The sequence below is a fragment of the Pleurodeles waltl genome, chromosome 7, assembly GCF_031143425.1.
Source record: "Pleurodeles waltl isolate 20211129_DDA chromosome 7, aPleWal1.hap1.20221129, whole genome shotgun sequence".
NCBI lineage: Eukaryota > Metazoa > Chordata > Amphibia > Caudata > Salamandridae > Pleurodeles > Pleurodeles waltl.
In genome coordinates this window covers 184,047,762-184,072,558 of record NC_090446.1, presented here as the reverse complement: position 1 = coordinate 184,072,558, position 24,797 = coordinate 184,047,762, and the positions used below count along the sequence as shown (strand labels likewise).

The following is a 24,797-nucleotide window of genomic DNA, read 5'->3' as shown; positions in this document are numbered from 1 at the left end:
TTTCTAAGGATGGGGAAGATTTGATGTGGTGAGGGTGGTTGGCATTAGATTGTTTTTCTTATAGGACGAGGTAAGTTTTTAGTGGAAGAATGTTAAATTGCTTTTATGTTTCTCTAAAAGAGAGGTGACAAACACTGGAGAATAGAGATGCTCTCTCACCTATATTCAGCACGAGTTGTGGGGCTGCTCTTACCAAGCATTCATTAAACAGACTGAGTGGTCTTATGGTAGTTTGAAATGGTCACTCTAGTCACACTAGAACCTGCTTGTAGGTTTGAGGGAACTGCTAACTTGGGGTGCACTACCGGGATAACAGTTGATATGAAGGTTTATTGTCTGTTTGGGTGGAGGATATTATGCAGTGCCGGATTACCAAACAGGCAGAGTAAGCACCGGCCTATGGAACGCACTCCTTTTAGGGGTCCCGCAACAACAGATCAAAATAATATAGATCTGATCTTGAAAGAAAATTACAATCAAGCTTTCTTAAATGGTTTTCAACATATAGAAAAAGATGAATCAACTCAAACAAATGAAAACTTTCCATTAAAGACTCTGTAGAGAAAATACTGTATTAATGTAATTTAACCATTAACAACTTAAAGTACATAAACCAGAGACATCAAATTGACACAGCAGTTTAGCTCCTAAAAGCTCAACTTCTGTCAGCTGTTTGTAAACAAATGTGGTGCAAACACGCACATGTAATGTTTAGCTTTGTGTAATAAAATTGGTTTATTAAAATTGTTGGTTGGTAAAATTAAAAATGTATTAGAACATAATTTGCGAGAGGGCTCACGAAATTTTGACTCCCTTGGGGCCTCAACAGGGTTGAATCCTGCACTGATTTTATGTAGTCAGGCTCCGAGTTTAGGCTCTCAGGTTCCCAGTATGTCAAAATGAGTAACACGATTGTGCCATACCGTTCTTAAACGTGTGGGGTGCACTTCTGGGGCTAGTGTTTTTTTTTAACTGTATAGTTAGGTAAGTTGTTCTTGTGGCACACTTTGGCATAGATCATGCAGTAGAGGTTGAACGGGTGATGGTGGATGTGGAACATCTTAAATTCTAATCCCTTGTTACAAGGGCAACTAATAGTGAAGACCACATGCACTGTCATTATGGTATATCCATAACTTTTTGAGGGTGTTACGAGGAAGTTGGTGTCTTACTACAGAGACATAAAGAGTCTATCCAACCTGACAATATTCTTCATTTCATTTCAGGTGACGAGCTGAAAGTGTCTAGAACAACGCTCAGGATTCGTATTTTAGATGTAAACGACAATCCACCAGAGTTAGCCACACCCTACGAGGCATCTGTGTGCGAAGACGCCGTGCCTGGACAGGTAATGAAGAAGGCTTAGCAGGGCAAAACATGTCAATGCAAACCTTTAGACTAGCGATCAGGATAGCTTGCCTTCCAGAGAGCATTACATAAGAGATCACCCAGTGATCCCTCAGGGAGCATAAGCTAGAAGGTCTGGTTAGTTCCTCCAAAAAAATATGTATTGGGCAAGTATTTGGATAATCGTTTCTCAGGAGAGAATGAGACAAGAGCTCATGCAGTTATCCAAAAGAGATCTTAAAATGGCCTCTGTCTCTTAAATGGATTGAACTCTGCCACCTGCCTTTAGCTAGTATTCAACAAAGTCTGTGGAACAAGCAAGCAAGGCAAGATATCAGAAAGTGTGAATGATGCCTTTTCCCAAACAAAGACACAGGGGGGAAATTTACAAATTAAATTACACTGACATATTGATAAACATTTAGGATTCTATGAAATATAACTTATCAAACCAAACTGTAAAAATCAATCAGGAACAATTATTTCAAAGCAATGAAACAAAGCAACATAAATAAAAGACCAGATGTACAAAAGTGATGGTGTTACAATCAGTTAGTGTATATTAAATTCCAGACAAAATGTGCTTAAATACATTTTCAATGGGTTCAGGTAAAGCTATAAACAAGCATCTATCCAGGGTGTTACTTGTACGTAATTTCACATCGTCCATTTGTAAGACAGATGTCTGTGTAAACTCCACTGTCAATTCAAGGAACGTTCTGGAGAGCATATCATTGGGGTGTAAAATATATTCCAGTGATGATTGATGTAAAAGGATGTAGTGGAAATGGATCAAAGTTTCAGTCTCATATTGTACTAAATACTGAGATGATACTCAGGACTAATTTCATCATGGACGGCCTCTCCGCTATGGCAGAGGAGCATCGCCCAGCTGCTGAAAGGCAGCAGAAAAATAAAATGATAATACAATTATTATATTATCATTTTATTTTTCGCTTCCTCCTTGTAGGGCGGGGCGGGCGGAGTGATCCTCGTCAGCAGGGGACGAGGAGTAGTGTGCACTCTAAGGGCCATATGTACAAACACTTTTTCCCATAGAACCAGAATGGGTAAAAATCTTTGCTACATCTGGCCCTTAGTGTGCAAGTCAATTTGGCCTGCTATCCAAGGCCTGCTAAACCGACATGCGCACTTAGAACGCTCCAACTGGGCTGTGTTACCAGCCTGGGTGAAGAACCACTGCAGATTCCCAGTCCCAAGCTGAGCGGCATTTCAGGCCGTTCAGACCAATCCAGGAGCTTCTTGCATGCTGGGTAACAGCATGAGAGAAGCGTCTGGATTGAGTGGGGAGAGAAGAAGCAGAGAAGCACTGAGGTGGCAAAGAACACCGAGGCGGCATTGCAGGTACGTGCTTTTTTTATTATTATTAACCCCTCCATGCGAACCCCCACCTGCGCAAACAACCCCTCCCCCACGAGCATTGTTACAAGCAGCTGCTGCTGAATTTAATGTGATGATTGTTGAAGACCCTACCAAGGTTCTAAATAAGAAGATACTGAGAATTACAAGTACACCTGAAAAACTACATACTTGAGAGTGGCGGTGTTTGCACTGCAACTGTGAAAACATGTGTAGCGTAGCACACAAAAGAGTAATTCTCAAAAAATAAACACACAAGTACATACAAAACAAATACATAAATTACAAAAGCTATCATTATTTTATATTGAAAATATATTCAGAAATAAAACATTTTTAATGCGAAGTTTGGCACTGCATCTCGACAACTAACTTTTCAATGTTTGGTTTTATGTAGGAAAGCTGAATCATCTGGTCAGATTCTACATTTCACAAGCAATTTCAGTTTTTATTTTTGTAGGTACATAAGAACTGTGAAAGCTTTTTCACAGATATATGTAGTGGGGAAAGGAAGTAAAACCATAAGGGTCTCTCTTCTCTCCATAGCCTCTCTGTCACATGTAATTAATTTGTTTTGTAGCACCTCTCATACCAGTGTAGGGTGTCGGAGCACTTTACAGGGGACTACAAGGTGTTGGATTCTCATGTCATCCATACTGGTAGGCATTTTCTAATGGTGCTTGCCCTGGAGAAGCACAAACTCAGGATTCAGAACATAACAGTGATTAGCATTTACTTTAATAAGAAGAATGTATTTCTATGCAAACAAACATTTTTGAGCAGCATAAGGATAATGAAAGATGGGGGGAAAAAAGAACTTTCTAAGTTGTGCCATGCAGTTTCAATGCAGCTCTTTGATGGCAATTCATAGCACACTGTGCTACATTGTTATTTATGAACTGCACAGTGACAAGAGAAACTTTGTGACAATAGCAGAAACCCACTGTGCTATGCCCATTAAATACTGTTCTTTGCATGATACACATTCTTAGCAGCAGGCATATTAACCATCTGCGCTACCTTAGATGAACCAAAACTGCCACTAGACAAAACTCCCATCTCCCTTCAGCAAGAACATTTATCACCAGAGTTATCTTGAAGGTTTCATTTTTACCTGCAAGCTGCTGGATGTACAAAGAAATCTGCAGTGCTTTTAAAAGTGCTGCACAACTGAAGTAATGAATATAAAAACACCCAAGTGTTTCTGAGAGGTCCAAGCTGGAGAAGTGCCTTCTTCCCGGCCCAGGTCTGCGGACCCCGTGGGAATATGTCATGGACCCCTGGTGGTCCACGGGCTACAGGTTGGGAAATGCTGATTTAACCGATTATTGTACATCCAAAAATAATAGCGCATCTATTAAGACAGTAAATGCTTGTGCAGATCCCAATGATCTGAGTGGTAGCAGATTTTAAGCCACTTATTACATACTAGTAGATATGGTTGAACTATCAATTCTTAATGAGTAGTAGCGGCCATTACTCAGATAACTTCAGTTGAGCTTTCCACTTTGACACGCAAGAAAGCAGATCTGAAAGTGCAGATATTAGTTTAAGCATAGTTTAAAACTTCAAACACAACCAAGACTATGGCTGTGCAAGGGAGTTATAATATCAATAGATAGGTGGCCCAATGAGATGGGGTCTTGTCAAAGATGCTTACAGTGGCTTGGAATCCTGGATATTAATTTGACTGTATTTTTGCATAAACTCTGTTTTTTTGCCATTCCATAACCTGTATTTTGTTACCTGCTAGAGCTGAAGATGATTGTGCATTATGAAAAAGAGTTTGATCGCCATTCTGCAGTAATAATAGTTAAATAGTTTTGCTTTGATTAAGGCACTTCTCTCTAAATTTGGCATGCAACTTTTCTGCCAACTAAACTTGAAGTAATCTGAAAATCTTCTGCTTTTACACTTTGTGGATTTTAGAGCTTTGGTGGTTCTTTTTCAACTCAAGAGCACCATAATTGGCTTTTAGTGCGAACGCATATCCACTTTAAGGTATTGTTCATTATACAGGGAGTGCAGAATTATTAGGCAAGTTGTATTTTTGAGGATTAATTTTATTATTGAACAACAACCATGTTCTCAATGAACCCAAAAAACACATTAATATCAAAGCTGAATATTTTTGGAAGTAGTTTTTAGTTTGTTTTTAGTTTTAGCTATGTTAGGGGGATATCTGTGTGTGCAGGTGACTATTACTGTGCATAATTATTAGGCAACTTAACAAAAAACAAATATATACCCATTTCAATTATTTATTATTACCAGTGAAACCAATATAACATCTCAACATTCACAAATATACATTTCTGACATTCAAAAACAAAACAAAAACAAATCAGTGACCAATATAGCCACCTTTCTTTGCAAGGACACTCAAAAGCCTGCCATCCATGGATTCTGTCAGTGTTTTGATCTGTTCACCATCAACATTGCGTGCAGCAGCAACCACAGCCTCCCAGACACTGTTCAGAGAGGTGTACTGTTTGCCCTCCTTGTAAATCTCACATTTGATGATGGACCACAGGTTCTCAATGGGGTTCAGATCAGGTGAACAAGGAGGCCATGTCATTAGATTTCCTTCTTGTATACCCTTTCTTGCCAGCCACGCTGTGGAGTACTTGGACGCGTGTGATGGAGCATTGTCCTGCATGAAAATCATGTTTTTCTTGAAGGATGCAGACTTCTTCCTGTACCACTGCTTGAAGAAGGTGTTTTCCAGGAACTGGCAGTAGGACTGGGAGTTGAGCTTGACTCCATCCTCAACCCTTTAAAGGCCCCACAAGCTCATCTTTGATGATACCAGCCCAAACCAGTACTCCACCTCCACCTTGCTGGCGTCTGCGTCGGACTGGAGCTCTCTGCCCTTTACCAATCCAGCCACGGGCCCATCCATCTGGCCCATCAAGACTCACTCTCATTTCATCAGTCCATAAAACCTAAGAAAAATCAGTTTTTAGATATTTCTTGGCCCAGTCTTGACGTTTCAGCTTGTGTGTCTTGTTCAGTGGTGGTCGTCTTTCAGCCTTTCTTACCTTGGCCATGTCTCTGAGTATTGCACACCTTGTGCTTTTGGGCACTCCAGTGATGTTGCAGCTCTGAAATATGGCCAAACTGGTGGCAAGTTGCATCGTGGCAGCTGCACGCTTGACTTTTCTCAGTTCATGGGCAGTTATTTTGCGCCTTGGTTTTTCCACACGCTTCTTGCGACCCTGTTGACTATTTTGAATGAAACGCTTGATTGTTCGATGATCACGCTTCAGAAGCTTTGCAATTTTAAGAGTGCTGCATCCCTCTGCAAGATATCTCACTATTTTTGACTTTTCTGAGCCTGTCAAGTCCTTCTTTTGACCCATTTTGCCAAAGGAAAGGAAGTTGCCTAATAATTATGCACACCTGATATAGGGTGTTGATGTCATTAGACCACACCCCTTCTCATTACAGAGATGCACATCACCTAATATGCTTAATTGGTAGTAGGCTTTCGAGCCTATACAGCTTGGAGTAAGACAACATGCATAAAGAGGATGATGTGGTCAAAATACTAATTTGCCTAATAATTCTGCACTCCCTGTACAACTGACTCTTTAAATTGTTATACTTTTTTGTGCAAGCGAATCTGATATGATACTTTATTTAAAGATGGTTTGTTCTGGTGTCAAATCATCTGATTTCTCATTCCCATTCTTTGGAATAGTCTTCCTTTTGTCCTCGATTGCAAAACATAGCCATTCAGATAAACTTGAAGATCTGCTGGTTTAAGACATTAAGGGCCTGATTTAGATTTCAGCGCAGGGGATATTCTGTCGCAACAGTAACGGATATCCCATCTGCTGAAATCTAAATACCATTGTTTTCTACCATTACAATGGAATAACCCCTCTGTCAACATCTAAATCAGGCCCTAACTCTCCTTTATCCATTGCCTCCTAGTGTTTGTCACTAGTTAAGCATTTATGGCCAGAGAGCTTTCGATGAAATGGTCTCAGCTATCTTAGCTTGGCAGATAATTCTAATATCATGCATAACTATGAAAGAGACTGAGCTCTGTGTGGTATGTTAGCATAGGTTAAGGTTGGACAGTTCTTAATTAGAGAGAGAACAAGATATCTTGCAGAGAGAAAAACAAATCTGGGTATCCTTCCTTAAAGTTGTCAAAAAAATGGAGCAGGGTGCTGTCTCTAAGTTTGGTGTGGGTGTGGCAGAAAGAGCTACTAGTAGGCCAGATGGAAGGAGGCCAGAAAAGTCTTGATTTCATATTTTCTATTTAAGAACTTTCATAGTCCTGCTCCAATCCCATTTTCCATATTCTGTTTGTAGTCCCTGAACAGGACATGATTGTCAATGATGAGGAAAGAGAGGTGTTGATTGGTCTTGTCCATGTCCATTGAGATGTCCGTATTGTTGAAGAAAAAGTGGGCTGTTGTAAAAGACCTTGTATACTCTATGCATAAGTCTAAAATCAGCACGCTGAGGGGCACCAAATCAAGATAGTTCGGGCAAGGCAGGGGTACTATGATTCTTCACTTTGAGAGATGTTAACATACATTTAGCAGACTCCTTCACCTACCAGGAACAAACAAGAAAGCAGACATTTAGACAATCTGAACATAGACACAAATGTGAATATTTAAAAAGGATAAGACCATTGGGCATGACAGCACAAATTGTTTGGAAATGGGGAATAGCTTGCTAGAGACCATAAAAGAGAAAGTGGAGAGCTGGGATTCATTGAAGAGCTTCCTATCATGTAGAACTCCCAGATTCCTCAGATGAGAAGACAAAAAGAGGCATAGTTTGAAATTAGAAGGCCAGATGCTTAGTGCCATGGGTGTCAGATGGGTGTCCACTACACGAATCTCGTTCTTAGAAAGGTTTAGGTTTAGGTTTTTTAAATGTATGCAGCAGTCTATCACTCAGATGCCTCCTGTGAAATGATCCATATTCCTGACTAGTTGTGATGATTTTTTCACCCAGGATTGAGTAGTCTCCGGATATTATAAAGTGCTAAATGACAATATGCTTTGTCAGGGTTGTTAGAGGCAACAGGTAGATATAAAAAAGATTATATTGTAGGCTCATGAGGAGCCACACCTCAGTAAATCAAATCTGGCATAGAAGAGAGCAATAACTATTGCAAAAAAAGGTGTTTACAGAGAAGATTGGTGCCATGCCAAAGCAGTGCCAGCAGTTCCTCATGTCTGGCAGCCTGCTGAGCAGTGCTTAATTCGAGCTGATGGTAGCGAGGAGGGAAAGTGGGGATGAAAAAGAACGTGGAAGAGTTTGAATAAGAAGGCAGGGGCTGTTTGATGATGGACGAAAGTGACCTGAGGTGGAATCAAGACTACTCAGTCTTGGAATTCAGCACTGCAACATTTGATAGCACGAGCCTCCTACCATATGTTTGTCCCCAAATATTATTATTTTACAAATTAAGCATTGCTGCTGAGCATGATGGTGTAGTCAAAAAATCAAAGGTTGCAGCTGAAATGAAATGACTAAGATGGTGGTATAGCCTTAGTACACCTCTTGCCTCAGATCACTCAGGTCCACATTGAATTGATGCCTTCCCTCTCTGTCAAGCCTAATCTCAGTCTCAGCTGAATAGAGTGTATAATTATCATTCACTTCTTATTGATTATCAGATTAATTAAGTTATTTGTTAAAAAGAGACAAGTGCATTGAACCATTTTTTAAGACGTGGAAGCTGTGTTTGTGAAGCCATTTCTTAAACGGGGTAATTGGGCTTGCATTGCTTGTGGAGTGACAGAAAACAATTGGTTGCTGTTTCTATAGGAGTAGTTGTTTAGCTTCTTTATTTGTTTATTATCCATTGATAGGTATGTTATTTATAAAGCTCAGCTTACCGCAGAGCTTCTTCTCAATACAGAATGCCAGAATGTACATGTTCCAGCTTCCTTTGCCACTTGGACTTGCAGAGAGAAGATTAGAATAATATAAATGCTTCTGTTGCACACTAATTTAGCAGTGGTGGGACATTGGCTTCTAACTATGGGATGTATTTTATTATTCAAAGAGGTGAGGTGTGTGGCTTTTCAATAAGTCATCTGCTTGTAGGGTATATTCCTAGACATTTCCATTTATTCACCATCCATTTGGTGATTTCGATTAGAGTTCAAATTATTTGTCCGGGTCCTTAGTTTTTGAGAAGTCTTGAAGCTAACCAGGTGTTATCAGCATACATTTGAGGTGCGGAACGCCACCTTTTGAAAAAGAAAGATGACTGGGAACATACAAATATTAAATAAAAGTATGATATAGGAGGGTGTGAAATTGCATAATTTTTTCTCATGAAATTTTACAAAATTCCTTGAAACCTGTAAGACAGTATGTAAAATTGTGCTTTCATTGCAGAATGTGATTTGCCGGATTCTCATGTGTGATCTATTTAAACGAACGTGCAAGTCAACAAAAATTCTCTTAAGCTACCGGCAGGAGACTGGTTAATTTAAAAAATGTCTCTAGGCAAAACATTTGCTGTCAGAAATAGCGTCATAATGGTATTTTGAAATAATCTTTTTACAAGAAATGCATCCATGCTTTAAAAATGCAAATTATAGATACATTTTGCAAGTCTTGCATAATTTGCAAGCATAATTACATTTTGCTCATGCCTACATAGAATTGATCCAGACAGGACACCACAGTTCAGTTTCTAACGATAAGCATTGGAAGGCGAATGACTGGCTGACTGGGTTCTGTTAGCTAAAAAAGTTTGTAGCACTAAAATCATAAAACCGATTAAGGCCCTAAACCAACACTTACTACCTCTCAGGGGGAGATCACCCATAACAGGCAAGATATTCAATTTAATGGTGTCCCAGAGAAGTTTTTAAGCCTGCCCAACTTTTGAGATTGGGCAGTCATATCTAAGTAGAAATTAAGACTTAGGGCCTGATTTAGATTTTGACAGTTATACTGTCAAGCCACTTTGGCAGTGGACCCAAAAAGACTGTCAAGTCAATGGTGTTCCGCCAGCCATATTTAGATATTACAGTTCTGCAAACAGTGGACTGGCAACTGGTTGCTGTTGGAGGGGGACAGCGACTGGACCCAGTGAAATTTGTACAGTGGAAGGGGCTACAGAACAGAGGTAAGTGACATACACACACTGTCCCTTAGCCAAATGTGTCCCTCTGCACTACACGCAGCACACCACATACACGTCATCATCCATTACAATTCCGACACAACACAACCTTTATGTGCCCAAAATACAGATTGGCATACATTCATGACACAACACAGCTGCATCATTGACACTGCACGAATACATGACACAACCACATCAGCCAACACAACTGGACACCCATCTTCACAAATAAACTCTCACTCTCACAACAGCACAGATCACGACAGTATCCACCACACAAGAACACTCACCTGAATGTGTCACAAAGCAACACAACATACACAACATCAATCCCACAGGCAAGTGACATATACAGACACAACCACACCACCCACTCCAGTTTCCATCTCAACCAGCCAATCCACACACACACATACATACACCTACTGACTCACATACACAACAGATTGCACAAACCTACCAGTACAGGCCTCCTTGCAAGGCGCACACATGGACACTGTTGACAAGTGTGAATGTACTGTCATTGTGGTGTCAGCAGTCATATGGCAAGGAATACACAATGACATGTTTATATGCGTGTTGTGCCAGTGTGTCCTCAGCCATGTGTGACACATTTGTCTCCCTCACATATGCACGTCACAGTGTTTTAAAGAAATTACGGTGGCATGTAAAAGCCTGCATTGGTCCCAATCTCCCATGCAGTGCCCACCCAACATACCCTAGCAATGTGGCATCCCTACCTTCGAGTCCGGCGATGAGGGGTTCATGTTTTCTCTGTGGCAGTGATAGGTGTTGTCCAGGTGGTAAGTCACATCCAAATCTGCACAGCAGAAATGGTGGCTGGTGTCCCGCTGGCATCCACTTTTCCATCTACCACCATTGATGCAGGCGGTATTTCTCGGCAGAGACAGTGTGAGAAAACAGGGCTGATTGCAGAGGCCCCATAACTTTTTGCCCCCATTTTCCTCTTTTTGCTGGTGTTTTCCTGACTTTGATGGTGCCCTGGGTACTGCTAACCAGTCCCAGGGCCTGTGCTCTGTGTAAAATGGATATGCAAATTAGGCTAATTATAATTGGCTAAGTTAACCTACCTATAAGTCCCTAGTATATGGTAGGGCATGTAGGTTTAGGGACCACAGCATAGGTGGTGCAAACCTAGGTGCACTGCTGAGGTGCCCAGTGTCATTTTAAAAGCAAGCCTGCCTTGCTGGCTGCTTTTAAATTAAAGTTATATGCAAATTCGACTTTGGAATTAAAGGTACTTCCAAAGTCTTAAACTACCTTATTTTTACATATAAGTCACCCCTAAGGTGTGCCCTATGTGCCCCTAGGGCTGGGTGCCATGTAACTATAAGCAGGGACTTTATAAACATAGATTTATAAGCCCTGGTGAGGTAAAAACAGCCAAATTCGTTTTTCCCTCATTGAAGTAAATGGCCTTCATAGGCTAGAATGGGCAGACTTTATTTTAAATTTTAAAGTCTCCTTAAATGTTACATACCAAGAATTTGGTATCAAATTAATTGTTGTAATAAATCCAACAACTTCCAGTTGTTGGATTTAATATAACTTGTTCAGGTAAAAAGTTTAGACTTTACCTAAAAAGTTGCCAATTTCAGCTCTGCATTGTTTTTGCTGCTGTGCTCTGATTGGCCAGCCTGCAGCAGCTTCTGCCAGGCTGCCTTGATGAGGTGTGAAGTGGCCTGGCTTCACACAAAGGAATGTGCTTGGGGGAGAGAATCTCCCCTCAGCAGATGGTGAGGCAGGAAGGGGGAGGGCTGCCAAACTGGTCTTCAAAGGCAGGGAAGGACATTTGGAGCACCCAGCAACACCCCCACATCCTGCAACCCCAGACAATTAGGTGCCCCCTTGATTACATTAGGAGAGGGCAGGAGAGGGGTGTGTTTATGATTTTTAGCCACACCAGTGGGTGGGCTCAGCCAGATGTAACCTCCAAAAATCAGATTCATCCATGTTGGATTTTTAGAGACTGTTGCCTTCTGGGATGGATTTTTGCCACACTTCCCAGGAAGTGGTCATCACAGGGGGACGACCCTGTCCCTGATTGGAGAACCAGGGCCCCCCTGCTTTTCACCCAGGAGCAAGGATAAAACTGGCAGACCTGCACCCACACCTCAGATCCCCACCAAATTTCAAGAAGAAGGAACTAAAGGAGAAGAAGGACTGCCCTGCTGGACCCCTGGCCTGCACCTGGAACCTGCACTCAGAAGGACTGCACCAGCTGCACACTTGGGCTTCACCACAAGAAGGACTTTGCCTGGCTTCAACTGGTTCAAGGAGGGACTCCCTGTTTGCTACAGGTGAAAAATTGCTATCCAGAGTCCCCTGCACCAACTCCTGAAAAAGTGACCAGCTGACCACTGTCCAGTGGCCAAAAAGGAGTTTGCGCCAGGTGCATTCTGGGAGTTGAAGTCCGCACCCCCCAAGGACCATCACAGAACTTCTGGACCCTTGGGGTGAGCTATGGACTCCAAAAGAACCTTAAAAGAACATCTGGGTGAAGCCCCAGAAGTTTGGAGAAGATTTGAAAAATTTTGTAAAAAAGCTCCAGAGAGGGACCGACCCGCCGTGGAAATTCTAGCCGGCTTGCCTCAACCGTGACCCGGCCTGACTTGGTGGTTCGTCCCGGTAAAGAAAAACCTCCGAAAAAGAGACTAAGGCCCTCATTCCGAGCCTGGCGGGCGGCGGAGGCCGCCCGCCAGGCTTCCCCCCTCCGAAATACCGCTCCGCGGTCGTAAGACCGCGGAGGGTATTCCGAGTTTTCCCCTGGGCTGGCGGGCGGTCTTCACAAGACCGCCCGCCAGCCCAGGGGAAAACTCCCTTCCCACGATGACGCCGGCTCGTAATAGAGCCGGCGGAGTGGGAAGGTGCGACGGGTGCAGTTGCACCCGTCGCGTATTTCAGTGTCTGCTTTGCAGACACTGAAATACTTTTAGGGGCCCTCTTACGGGGGCCCCTGCCGTGCCCATGCCATAGGCATGGGCACGGCAGGGGCCCCCAGGGGCCCCGCGACTCCCCCTCCCGCCATCCGGTTCCCGGCGGGAGAACCGCCAGGAACTGGATGGCGGGAGGGGGAGTCGGAATCCCCATGCCGGCGCAGCATGCTGCGCCGGCTTGGAGGATTCCTTTGGGGCAGCGGGAAAACGGCGGGAGACCGCCGGTTTCCCTTCTCTGACCGCGGCTGAGCCGCCGCGGTCAGAATGCCCCGCGGGGCACCGCCGGCCTGTCGGCGGTGCCACCGCGTCCCACGGCCCTGGCGGACTTGTTCCGCCAGGGTCGTAATGACCCCCTAAGTCCGAAGGTAAAAAGTTGACCGGGACCTCCCAGCCATCGTATCCGAGAAGGGCTCCACGGACGTCGGATCAAGATCCAGGTTTACCCCGGTCGAAGGATTTTCATCTCGAAAAAACGACTAAGTCCGAAGGTAAAAATCACCACCGAGGAAACCCACATCGCGTATCCGGACAAGGGCTCCAGGAGGTCGGATTCAACTGGCAGGTTCGTCCCGGTGAAGAAAAACTTCAAAATAAAGACTAAGTCAGAAGGTAACTTTTTAACCGAGGCCTCCCGCGACTTGTAGCCGAGCAGGGCTCCATCGCGGTCGGCCTGAAACTTTGACTTTGCCCCGGTCGAGGTGCAACCAGATGACCCGATTGGCGCTTTTTGTTTCCAAGCGCTAGAAAAGTAATAATTCTTTAAAAATTCATATCTCCGGTTCCCTTTATCCGATTTTATTCGTTTTTGTGTCATTTTAAAGATAAACATATAAACTATTTTTATAAATTGGTTTTGGATTTTTAAACTGTTTCCTGTGTTTTATTTAATTACTGTTTTGTGATATTTGAATGCTTTACACACTGTCTCCTAAATTAAGCCTTGACGCTCGTTGCCAAGCTACCAAGGGTTGAGCTGGGATTAATTTACTGAGACCTAACTGTACCTAGGTGGAGGTTAGTGGCTTGTTGCTAGGTGTAGGTACCTACCTGCCCTTACCAATAACCCATTTTCCAACAGACAGCAGTTCGAATGCAGGCTTTCGGCTATGGGACGCCCAATATCTACACACAACGGGTGGACTGTCACGGCAGCAGATGTTTTTTCAGTCATAAAGTTGATGGCAGAACCGTTACCACCCTGAATCAGGCCTTTTGTGGCCAATCTTGGAGATAAGCAGAAAATGAGCTCTGGTTGCTTTCCTCAGAAATGGTGGTTACATTTGTTCCTATCCTGAGTGAGAATAACTTTAGGTCTACATCCATTTTTATCAAGGTAATGCAGTAATAAAGCATAAAGCCTTTAGTCCCTGCAGCATAAATTGACATTGACCCTATATTAAGAGAATATGGACTTCAGCATGGGATAACAAAAACACTCTGCTGAGATTGACATTCTTTACAGCTTCCGAACACAGAAAGAAGACTAGTTGGTGTTCCAAAGATATTGACCCATAATCTTTCCATGACTGGATTAGCATATAACTTTAAATCAATAACCTTTCGAATGTTCCAATGGCATATTAGATTAATTTAAAAAAACTTGAAAAATTCAAAAAAGAATGTGCGTTCCACAGTCGGGTAGTCATTACATTTGGGAGATCAATTTATCTGACCAAATACTGTTGTGAATGTCAAGACCGCCTTCACCTCATCCATGTACCACGCAGCACAAGTTAGTGCCAAATTATGTAGTGAAAGCAGGAAGGTTATGATACGCACAATGGAGGACATTTATCTACAATGCTGGTGCCAAAATGCACATGCATGAACGATACATTGTGTAAGTAAATACAATGAAAATAAATAAAAATAGATAATAAACACATAGCTGCGCTCATCCTTGTATGAAACATGTAGCATCAAAAATATGAACATAAACCTCTCACTTCTAAATATATAAGTTATTTTAGCTCGGCCTAAACATATCTGAAAATACATAATTGTTTGTCACTGTGCTTTGTTGTAAGAGGCCATATCTAGTGATATTTCCAAATATAATGTGTTCATCTGGTTGACCTTTTTTTTAAATAATTCTTCAAGATGTCAAATTTGTCACTACATCAAATGATGCAATCTAATCTTGATCAAAAGCTTACTTAAAGATAATGTGCCTCTGGGCTCGCTAGCCAGTAATGCAAAGGATGTTATGTGTTTTGTCTTATTTTCACTGATACGTATGTATTAGTGTTAACTGCTCCAACCACAGAGTCTTTGACGGCTTACACCATTTAACTACAGATTATTATTGCTTGATATCTGGCTTCTGGCTACCTTGCTCCACCTTTGATTGAAAGAGTGATTCAGGATTGTTGACCCATTGGCAGTGTACTGTGCTCCCTTCTCAAGCAGTGGAATTTGAGCCATTCTTTGCCAAGTCTTTGGCTAGTGATACCTTCTTGAAGCCTCAAAGTCTTACACAAGCCTTACCTGCACTGTCACTTGTGCAGACAGTCCTCTGACGTGACAAACAGTTAGGAGCGCACCTGCCTAACATCCCAGCAAATAATCTGCCCCATTGCATCATGATAAATGTAGTTTCCTCAAAAAACGAACTCAGTTACTTTTAAATATTTCACCTCTAAGTAGGTGCAGCCTTTGCTGTGCATCTCTGGACACATGTGTTTCTGGGTTAATCCCTTCTTCAGCAGAGAACAAATTTGCGGGGTGCTGGAAATGCTGCCATTAATCATCCGGTTTCAATACCTCTTCACTGGCATGCAGTGCCTGCTCCAGAGCTCGTCAGCCCAGTGGCTCAAGGGAGCCTTTTTAAAGTCACAAACAGTTAGGAGCGCACCTGCCTAACATCCCAGCAAATAATCTGCCCCATTGCATCATGATAAATGTAGTTTCCTCAAAAAACGAACTCAGTTACTTTTAAATATTTCACCTCTAAGTAGGTGCAGCCTTTGCTGTGCATCTCTGGACACATGTGTTTCTGGGTTAATCCCTTCTTCAGCAGAGAACAAATTTGCGGGGTGCTGGAAATGCTGCCATTAATCATCCGGTTTCAATACCTCTTCACTGGCATGCAGTGCCTGCTCCAGAGCTCGTCAGCCCAGTGGCTCAAGGGAGCCTTTTTAAAGTCACAAACAGTTAGGAGCGCACCTGCCTAACATCCCAGCAAATAATCTGCCCCATTGCATCATGATAAATGTAGTTTCCTCAAAAAACGAACTCAGTTACTTTTAAATATTTCACCTCTAAGTAGGTGCAGCCTTTGCTGTGCATCTCTGGACACATGTGTTTCTGGGTTAATCCCTTCTTCAGCAGAGAACAAATTTGCGGGGTGCTGGAAATGCTGCCATTAATCATCCGGTTTCAATACCTCTTCACTGGCATGCAGTGCCTGCTCCAGAGCTCGTCAGCCCAGTGGCTCAAGGGAGCCTTTTTAAAGTCACAAACAGTTAGGAGCGCACCTGCCTAACATCCCAGCAAATAATCTGCCCCATTGCATCATGATAAATGTAGTTTCCTCAAAAAACGAACTCAGTTACTTTTAAATATTTCACCTCTAAGTAGGTGCAGCCTTTGCTGTGCATCTCTGGACACATGTGTTTCTGGGTTAATCCCTTCTTCAGCAGAGAACAAATTTGCGGGGTGCTGGAAATGCTGCCATTAATCATCCGGTTTCAATACCTCTTCACTGGCATGCAGTGCCTGCTCCAGAGCTCGTCAGCCCAGTGGCTCAAGGGAGCCTTTTTAAAGTCACAAACAGTTAGGAGCGCACCTGCCTAACATCCCAGCAAATAATCTGCCCCATTGCATCATGATAAATGTAGTTTCCTCAAAAAACGAACTCAGTTACTTTTAAATATTTCACCTCTAAGTAGGTGCAGCCTTTGCTGTGCATCTCTGGACACATGTGTTTCTGGGTTAATCCCTTCTTCAGCAGAGAACAAATTTGCGGGGTGCTGGAAATGCTGCCATTAATCATCCGGTTTCAATACCTCTTCACTGGCATGCAGTGCCTGCTCCAGAGCTCGTCAGCCCAGTGGCTCAAGGGAGCCTTTTTAAAGTCACAAACAGTTAGGAGCGCACCTGCCTAACATCCCAGCAAATAATCTGCCCCATTGCATCATGATAAATGTAGTTTCCTCAAAAAACGAACTCAGTTACTTTTAAATATTTCACCTCTAAGTAGGTGCAGCCTTTGCTGTGCATCTCTGGACACATGTGTTTCTGGGTTAATCCCTTCTTCAGCAGAGAACAAATTTGCGGGGTGCTGGAAATGCTGCCATTAATCATCCGGTTTCAATACCTCTTCACTGGCATGCAGTGCCTGCTCCAGAGCTCGTCAGCCCAGTGGCTCAAGGGAGCCTTTTTAAAGTCACAAACAGTTAGGAGCGCACCTGCCTAACATCCCAGCAAATAATCTGCCCCATTGCATCATGATAAATGTAGTTTCCTCAAAAAACGAACTCAGTTACTTTTAAATATTTCACCTCTAAGTAGGTGCAGCCTTTGCTGTGCATCTCTGGACACATGTGTTTCTGGGTTAATCCCTTCTTCAGCAGAGAACAAATTTGCGGGGTGCTGGAAATGCTGCCATTAATCATCCGGTTTCAATACCTCTTCACTGGCATGCAGTGCCTGCTCCAGAGCTCGTCAGCCCAGTGGCTCAAGGGAGCCTTTTTAAAGTCACAAACAGTTAGGAGCGCACCTGCCTAACATCCCAGCAAATAATCTGCCCCATTGCATCATGATAAATGTAGTTTCCTCAAAAAACGAACTCAGTTACTTTTAAATATTTCACCTCTAAGTAGGTGCAGCCTTTGCTGTGCATCTCTGGACACATGTGTTTCTGGGTTAATCCCTTCTTCAGCAGAGAACAAATTTGCGGGTGCTGGAAATGCTGCCATTAATCATCCGGTTTCAATACCTCTTCACTGGCATGCAGTGCCTGCTCCAGAGCTCGTCAGCCCAGTGGCTCAAGGGAGCCTTTTTAAAGTCACAAACAGTTAGGAGCGCACCTGCCTAACATCCCAGCAAATAATCTGCCCCATTGCATCATGATAAATGTAGTTTCCTCAAAAAACGAACTCAGTTACTTTTAAATATTTCACCTCTAAGTAGGTGCAGCCTTTGCTGTGCATCTCTGGACACATGTGTTTCTGGGTTAATCCCTTCTTCAGCAGAGAACAAATTTGCGGGGTGCTGGAAATGCTGCCATTAATCATCCGGTTTCAATACCTCTTCACTGGCATGCAGTGCCTGCTCCAGAGCTCGTCAGCCCAGTGGCTCAAGGGAGCCTTTTTAAAGTCACAAACAGTTAGGAGCGCACCTGCCTAACATCCCAGCAAATAATCTGCCCCATTGCATCATGATAAATGTAGTTTCCTCAAAAAACGAACTCAGTTACTTTTAAATATTTCACCTCTAAGTAGGTGCAGCCTTTGCTGTGCATCTCTGGACACATGTGTTTCTGGGTTAATCCCTTCTTCAGCAGAGAACAAATTTGCGGGGTGCTGGAAATGCTGCCATTAATCATCCGGTTTCAATACCTCTTCACTGGCATGCAGTGCCTGCTCCAGAGCTCGTCAGCCCAGTGGCTCAAGGGAGCCTTTTTAAAGTCACAAACAGTTAGGAGCGCACCTGCCTAACATCCCAGCAAATAATCTGCCCCATTGCATCATGATAAATGTAGTTTCCTCAAAAAACGAACTCAGTTACTTTGAAATATTTCACCTCTAAGTAGGTGCAGCCTTTGCTGTGCATCTCTGGACACATGTGTTTCTGGGTTAATCCCTTCTTCAGCAGAGAACAAATTTGCGGGGTGCTGGAAATGCTGCCATTAATCATCCGGTTTCAATACCTCTTCACTGGCATGCAGTGCCTGCTCCAGAGCTCGTCAGCCCAGTGGCTCAAGGGAGCCTTTTTAAAGTCACAAACAGTTAGGAGCGCACCTGCCTAACATCCCAGCAAATAATCTGCCCCATTGCATCATGATAAATGTAGTTTCCTCAAAAAACGAACTCAGTTACTTTTAAATATTTCACCTCTAAGTAGGTGCAGCCTTTGCTGTGCATCTCTGGACACATGTGTTTCTGGGTTAATCCCTTCTTCAGCAGAGAACAAATTTGCGGGGTGCTGGAAATGCTGCCATTAATCATCCGGTTTCAATACCTCTTCACTGGCATGCAGTGCCTGCTCCAGAGCTCGTCAGCCCAGTGGCTCAAGGGAGCCTTTTTAAAGTCACAAACAGTTAGGAGCGCACCTGCCTAACATCCCGTGTTGACGTGGGCCTCCTGCGGTGCGATACTTAGAGTGCCGTACTCCACAAGCAAACATAGTGCAGTACCCCTTGGGCGTGTGCCCTGTATGGTGTTGTACACCAAAAGAGCATTATTTTGCACTTAGCACAACATAGCGCATACTGTGCAGGATCACACACACACCCAGATGAGGTCACAACTTCCATTACAGTTCAGCATAGTGCACGATACAAGAGCTGTTATTAGGTATACACAGTATTACAGAGGTATGCATTGTCTGCTGGTGCCACGTGCTCAGATCCCCACAGTGCGGTGTGACACCAATCCTTGAGGGGCACTTGCTCACTTTAAACTGCAATATAAGATTCTTAGTAACCTCTTCCCTTTTTAACAAATTTCAGCTAATTCAGACAATCAGTGTGGTGGACCGAGACGAGCCACAGGGTGGTCATCAGTTCTATTTTACCCTATCCCCAGAGGTTTCTGGCACCCGTCACTTCACCCTCCTGGACATAAAAGGTGAGCGCTACCACCCACACTCTTCTTCAGTCTCTTCATTCCATCTTTCTTGTTGATTAACTAATTGATCCTCCTTCATTCAATTCTATATTTAAATTCTGTTTTTCCTTTAATGGCTCTATGTCACTCTCATTACTTCTGTTTCTGTCACTGTCTTCAATTCTTTCTTATTTTCTCCTCTCATCCTGTTTTCTCCATCTCCTTTCTGTTATGACTCTCTTATAAAACTATTTTTTGACTGATGTAACAGAGACACATGTTCCTTGCATGGGCTTATTCTTACAAGGCAGCTTCCTATTTAGGAAGCATAGTCTTTGTTTGGACACACATGGGGATAATATCAATTAAAAAAAAAAAAAAACGTTTTCCCTAAAGGTTTTCTCAAGCCAACTTAAACAACTGAGGAGTGCAATGCTCCCTAATTTTGCTGAATTATTATCTTCTAGAGTATGACTGAATCCCGTTGTGCTAATTATAGTTCTTGAGACATAGCATTTGAAAACCTGTAACATCACTTTTGGAAAAGTACATTGACCAGCGTCTTAGCCTAATCCTGCTTTAGATGTCAAGGTAAATTTGTTTATATAAGGCTTGATCTCAATTGTTTCTCAAAATTCTGGTACGTAAGGAAAATCCAATACAGGTTGACATTTCACCGCATCATGCATTTAAGAATGTTTGTGTAAGGTGGGATTATGATTAGGGTAACATGAACTACATGCTGACTATGATGAGGGCTGGTGAATAGGGGAGAAGGAAATCTTGGTTTTGTCGCTCACCATCACCGATGAATTTCAATGTTTTAAAAAAAAAATGTATTGTGTTAGTCACTGTCACTAATGAATGTCAATGGTTACTAAGTGTTGTTTTGTAACCATGAAGTCTCTACAATTGATGTTTATTGGTTAATGGAATTTGAAAGGTTTTTGTTATAATAAATACTGTTTATCTTCTATTTATCTTCCCTGTAACAAAAATGTTTGTATTGCATCTTTCAGGTCTTGTAATGAATAATTTTGCATCAAGTCCATATCCCAGCACACTATGACTGTAGCCAGTGGTTGAAGGATGAACTGGGGGACTCTTTATGGGAAGAGGCTTTTCTGCATAATAACATGACATGGTTATAGTGCAGAGGGACAATTCTGGCACTCGGTTTTAACCTAAAGAAACTGTATCCCAGTAGTACAGTTCATGTGAACTTGGCCATTGGATCCTAGAAATAAAGTTTTTCTATGTAGCACTTAATTTAAGGAAAATTATTATTGAACCAAAACCCTCTGCTTTACCAGGCTCTCCAGGAAAATTAAAGCTCCAAGGAAAAAATGTAGTTATTTTTTAGGAAGATTGCTCGAGCCTAAGGTCACGAGTTAAGGGAATTCATTGTGGATAATTCTGTGGGTGGCTGGTGAAGTAAACGTTCCCTTTTGAAAGGGTCATTATAATTACATTTGGATTGCAAAAAGTATCTCGGAGGAAGGATGTTGTGATTTCCAACATTTTCAAATGTTTGACTCATCAAAATACCTTGTTTGCCCCTCGAGCCCCCAACCAGATACACATGTGGTTTAAGTCCTTGACCTTTTGTTCATCTTAGCAGCCTTGAACTCAGAGTCTACATACATCAGTCATGGACATGACCTACATTACTTCCCCTGGCCAAAGGCACACTGGACCTTGCCTTCCGGTGTGCACTGAAGCAAAACTGCAGCGCCTTTTGCCCACATGCTGTACCTAGTGCACAGCCCTTGAGTACAGTGAGCAAGATGTTTAGTGATGAGGAACAGGCTATTCTCTCCTGAGCATGCCGCCAGACACTTTGTTGCGTAGTAACAGAATATCGGTGTCAGAATATTGCCTCACATAAATTTTGTATCTCAAATTTAGCCTGCAAAAAATGCCCCACTTCAGTTAATCTTAGAAAATCTGCACCTTATGTGGTGATAGATTTCAAAAGATATCTGAGACATGCTATTCATTTCAAATGATGATTCCTTCTATGATACTCTGACATACAGCCTCCTGCTTCCACATTTCCAGAGCCCTACAACAGCCTCTAGGCACAAAGACTAATCACAGTCTTTTTTAGGTTCAGTCATCTTTTGTATGTTTGACGATTCTCCATTACTTGTTTTGCAGTTCTGAAACCATCCTTGAATGCATTAGAGAACCGGTTTGGAGTTCAAGAATTAAAAATCCAGATTCACACATTTTTCAGTAAAGTATAAGACCATGAACTCTTATCTGCTTTGTACCATATTCTCCTCTTAATTCTACCTTGACTCAAATGGTTTTTTCCATGCCATCAGTTTGAGACAACTTTCAGATAGTGGTGGTTCTCAAATTGCTCTTCAGTGGTTAAGATCCGCAAGCATGGTGGAAGAAACAGCTTTTTCAGACAATCAAATTAGTATTTGAAACTTAAAACCACTTTTTGAACTGGCGTTGTCGACCCTATCAATAAAGATATTCTTACTATTAACCCAAAGTCTCATGACACATTTTTATAGTCCACAGTATCTCAAACACAAACGAACAGGTCTAATAATTGGGGCATATTCAAAGGATGTGTATGAAAAGATGTGCTTTCCAGCTTAAGTCCCATAACAATTTGAGCTTTGTGCAAGAGAAAAAGGTACTACTTGGAGTTACACTTAAATAAAATAAAGGCTATATCTTTCCTAAGAATAGGATCTTGTTGTAGTTTCATGTAAATCCTTAGTAAGTTTTGACATTGTGCTTACTAATGTGTCATTTTATTTATAAAATATTTGTAAAAAATTCAGTTCAGAGGAGGACCTGTGGGTGAACATTTTTCAAATAAATTGTCAGATTGGAAGAGGAACCATTATTTTTTTCAATTGTTTATTGCGTTGTGTACATTTTGAACTGGACTACTGATACACATTTGAACTGGACTACTGATACATATTTGAACTGGACTAATGATTGGGTGACCTTATTGGCAAGCCATTACTTTAAGCTATTATTGCAGCTGCCAGTGTATGATGTGAGAAGAACCAATTGACATGGTTTTATGGAGATCTAAGATGACATAAGAGGCATCCCCTGACTTTTGGAGAAATGTTGGAGGGTGTGGTTGGGGTGTAAAGGGACAGACAGATATTTCCATCCTAAATGAAATTAACTAAAGAATCAGTTTCACCTAGTGCAGTCTATCAACTTAATCCTGAACCTACTGATCTATCCTAATATTCGTTGATACAAAATTGAAATTTAAAAGGGAGACTAAGGAAGCTGGAAGGGAGCTCTGTCAAGAAAATGAAAATGTATTAGTGAAAAAATATCAACACGTGGCACTATGGAATAAAAAAAAAACTTGGACCCTCTGTGCATAAGGGTCTGAAAATAAATTCTGCATTCAGGCATCAGGTGCAGGCTTATGTGCATACTCATAGGAAGATTTTGTGATTTCCTATGCTGGCTCTTAATTCTGCTATACATAGTTCTCCACTGTGAATAACTATACACCACGGAAATATGGTTTACTGTGGAAATGCAAATTTGTTTTTTATCACTGGTGAAAAAAATAGTGAGAATGTTTTTCCCAGACAGTTTCAGCAAATCTGGGAGTGATTCCTTCCACTCCAGAATGTGGAAGATGAGGTTTACCATATCTTTACACGAGTAGATTTACAACTCTTTCCAATTTGGATAGTGGATAGATTGAAATTTGAAAATGCCCACAAAAGTGCATGTTCGTAGATGTTCCCAGACGTCCTAGGCAACCCATGCCTGAGTCGGATTTATGGATGCATGGATATCCCCACTCACGGTAGAGAGCTCTGCTTCACAAAATGGGTATATGCCCCCCAGGAATCCCTTTGAATAATCCTGGCAGGCATAAGAAAGATAAATTCGGTCATAAACATATGTTTACAACCAAATTTAACTTTGTGAATTGGGCTCTACATTACATAGGGTATGCTGGAGCCCTGATTGACATGTAGATAATTTTGGTTACCCAGATCTTTCCAGGCAAAACTGCAACCATTGATCCAACAATCATTAGGAGTTTCTCCCATCCCCTATCTAACATAAAACTAAAGCACATGTTTGCAACATTTGTTTCTAAGTGTCCAAGAAAATACTTACAGGAAAAACTAAGTTGTAAGGCATTTGGAAGAGAGTGAGAAGATATAAGGTTTTATGCCAGTATCAGCACATTGCCGGCTTTTTGACTCGATGGGGATTACTCTGCCATCGCCCCTTGAGGCATAAAACCCTGTTAGCAAAGAGTATGCATCATTGAGGGTTTGAAAAGTGACCACAGGTGTCCGTGTTACTTTCAGAAATGTTTTGTTTCTCTTTCTCCCTATATTCTCCCATCCTACATCATATATTACATACAAAGGGCCTGATTACAACTTTGGAGGAGGTGTTAATCCGTCCCAAATGTGACGGATATACCACCAGCCGTATTACGAGTTCCATAGGATATAATGGACTCGTAATACGGCTGGTGGTATATCCGTCACATTTGGGACGAATTAACACCTTCCTCCAAAGTTGTAATCAGGCCCTAAATGTCAATAGTGTAGGGAAGGTGTTTAAGGGAGTCTAGGATCCTGAAAAACCCGGAGTCCCAGCTTAGGGATTTACATACTGGGTGAGACAAGTTGACACTATGGATGTATAATTGATTGTAATTCTAATCAGCCCTCTGCAATCTTGTTTTAAACTTATCAGTGACAACATCAATACATTTTTATCAGTTGTTCCCCAGGTAATTTTATCTCTATAAAACAAGATTTGGATTCAAAGCCCAAGAGTACTTGCTTGTTATACAACAAAATAATTCCATAGGAGTTCAGAGAGGAGTCCATTCAGGCTACTGTGCATCTTGATCTGAATGATGGTGAGGCAAGCTACCAGCGGTGGGAGAGTGTCTCCTGTCTTTATGATAGGGGTATCCCTTTGACGATCCAGGTTTTCATCATTCACTTTTACAAAAGAATGGTGAGTTTGCAATAACGTGTGTTTTGTCAGTGCTCTATTTGAGAGGATGTATAACTCCCCTCTATAAAAAATCCTCTCACATCCTTTTCATACTATAGACGTGTGGTGTATTATTGCCACAAATCTGCCTCTGATAAGTGTCTTTGAGGACTTGGTTTTCATGCCTCATCGAGTTTTGTTAAAATGTATAATTTTTAAACAGAAATCATTGCATACTTGTTC

At 42.1% G+C, this 24,797-nt stretch overlaps 1 protein-coding gene across 2 annotated transcripts in view; it reads left to right on the top strand.

Annotated features, from left to right (window-relative positions):
- The window catches only part of CDH22 (cadherin 22), a 1,297,615-nt gene that overhangs the window by 1,211,071 nt on the left and 61,747 nt on the right, over positions 1–24,797 (top strand). For both annotated transcript variants that reach the window (XM_069243533.1, XM_069243534.1), the window contains 2 exons: positions 1,227–1,348; positions 19,478–19,595. In XM_069243533.1, the coding sequence (XP_069099634.1) occupies positions 1,227–1,348; positions 19,478–19,595 (240 nt within the window). The remainder of the gene's footprint in view (positions 1–1,226; positions 1,349–19,477; positions 19,596–24,797) is intronic.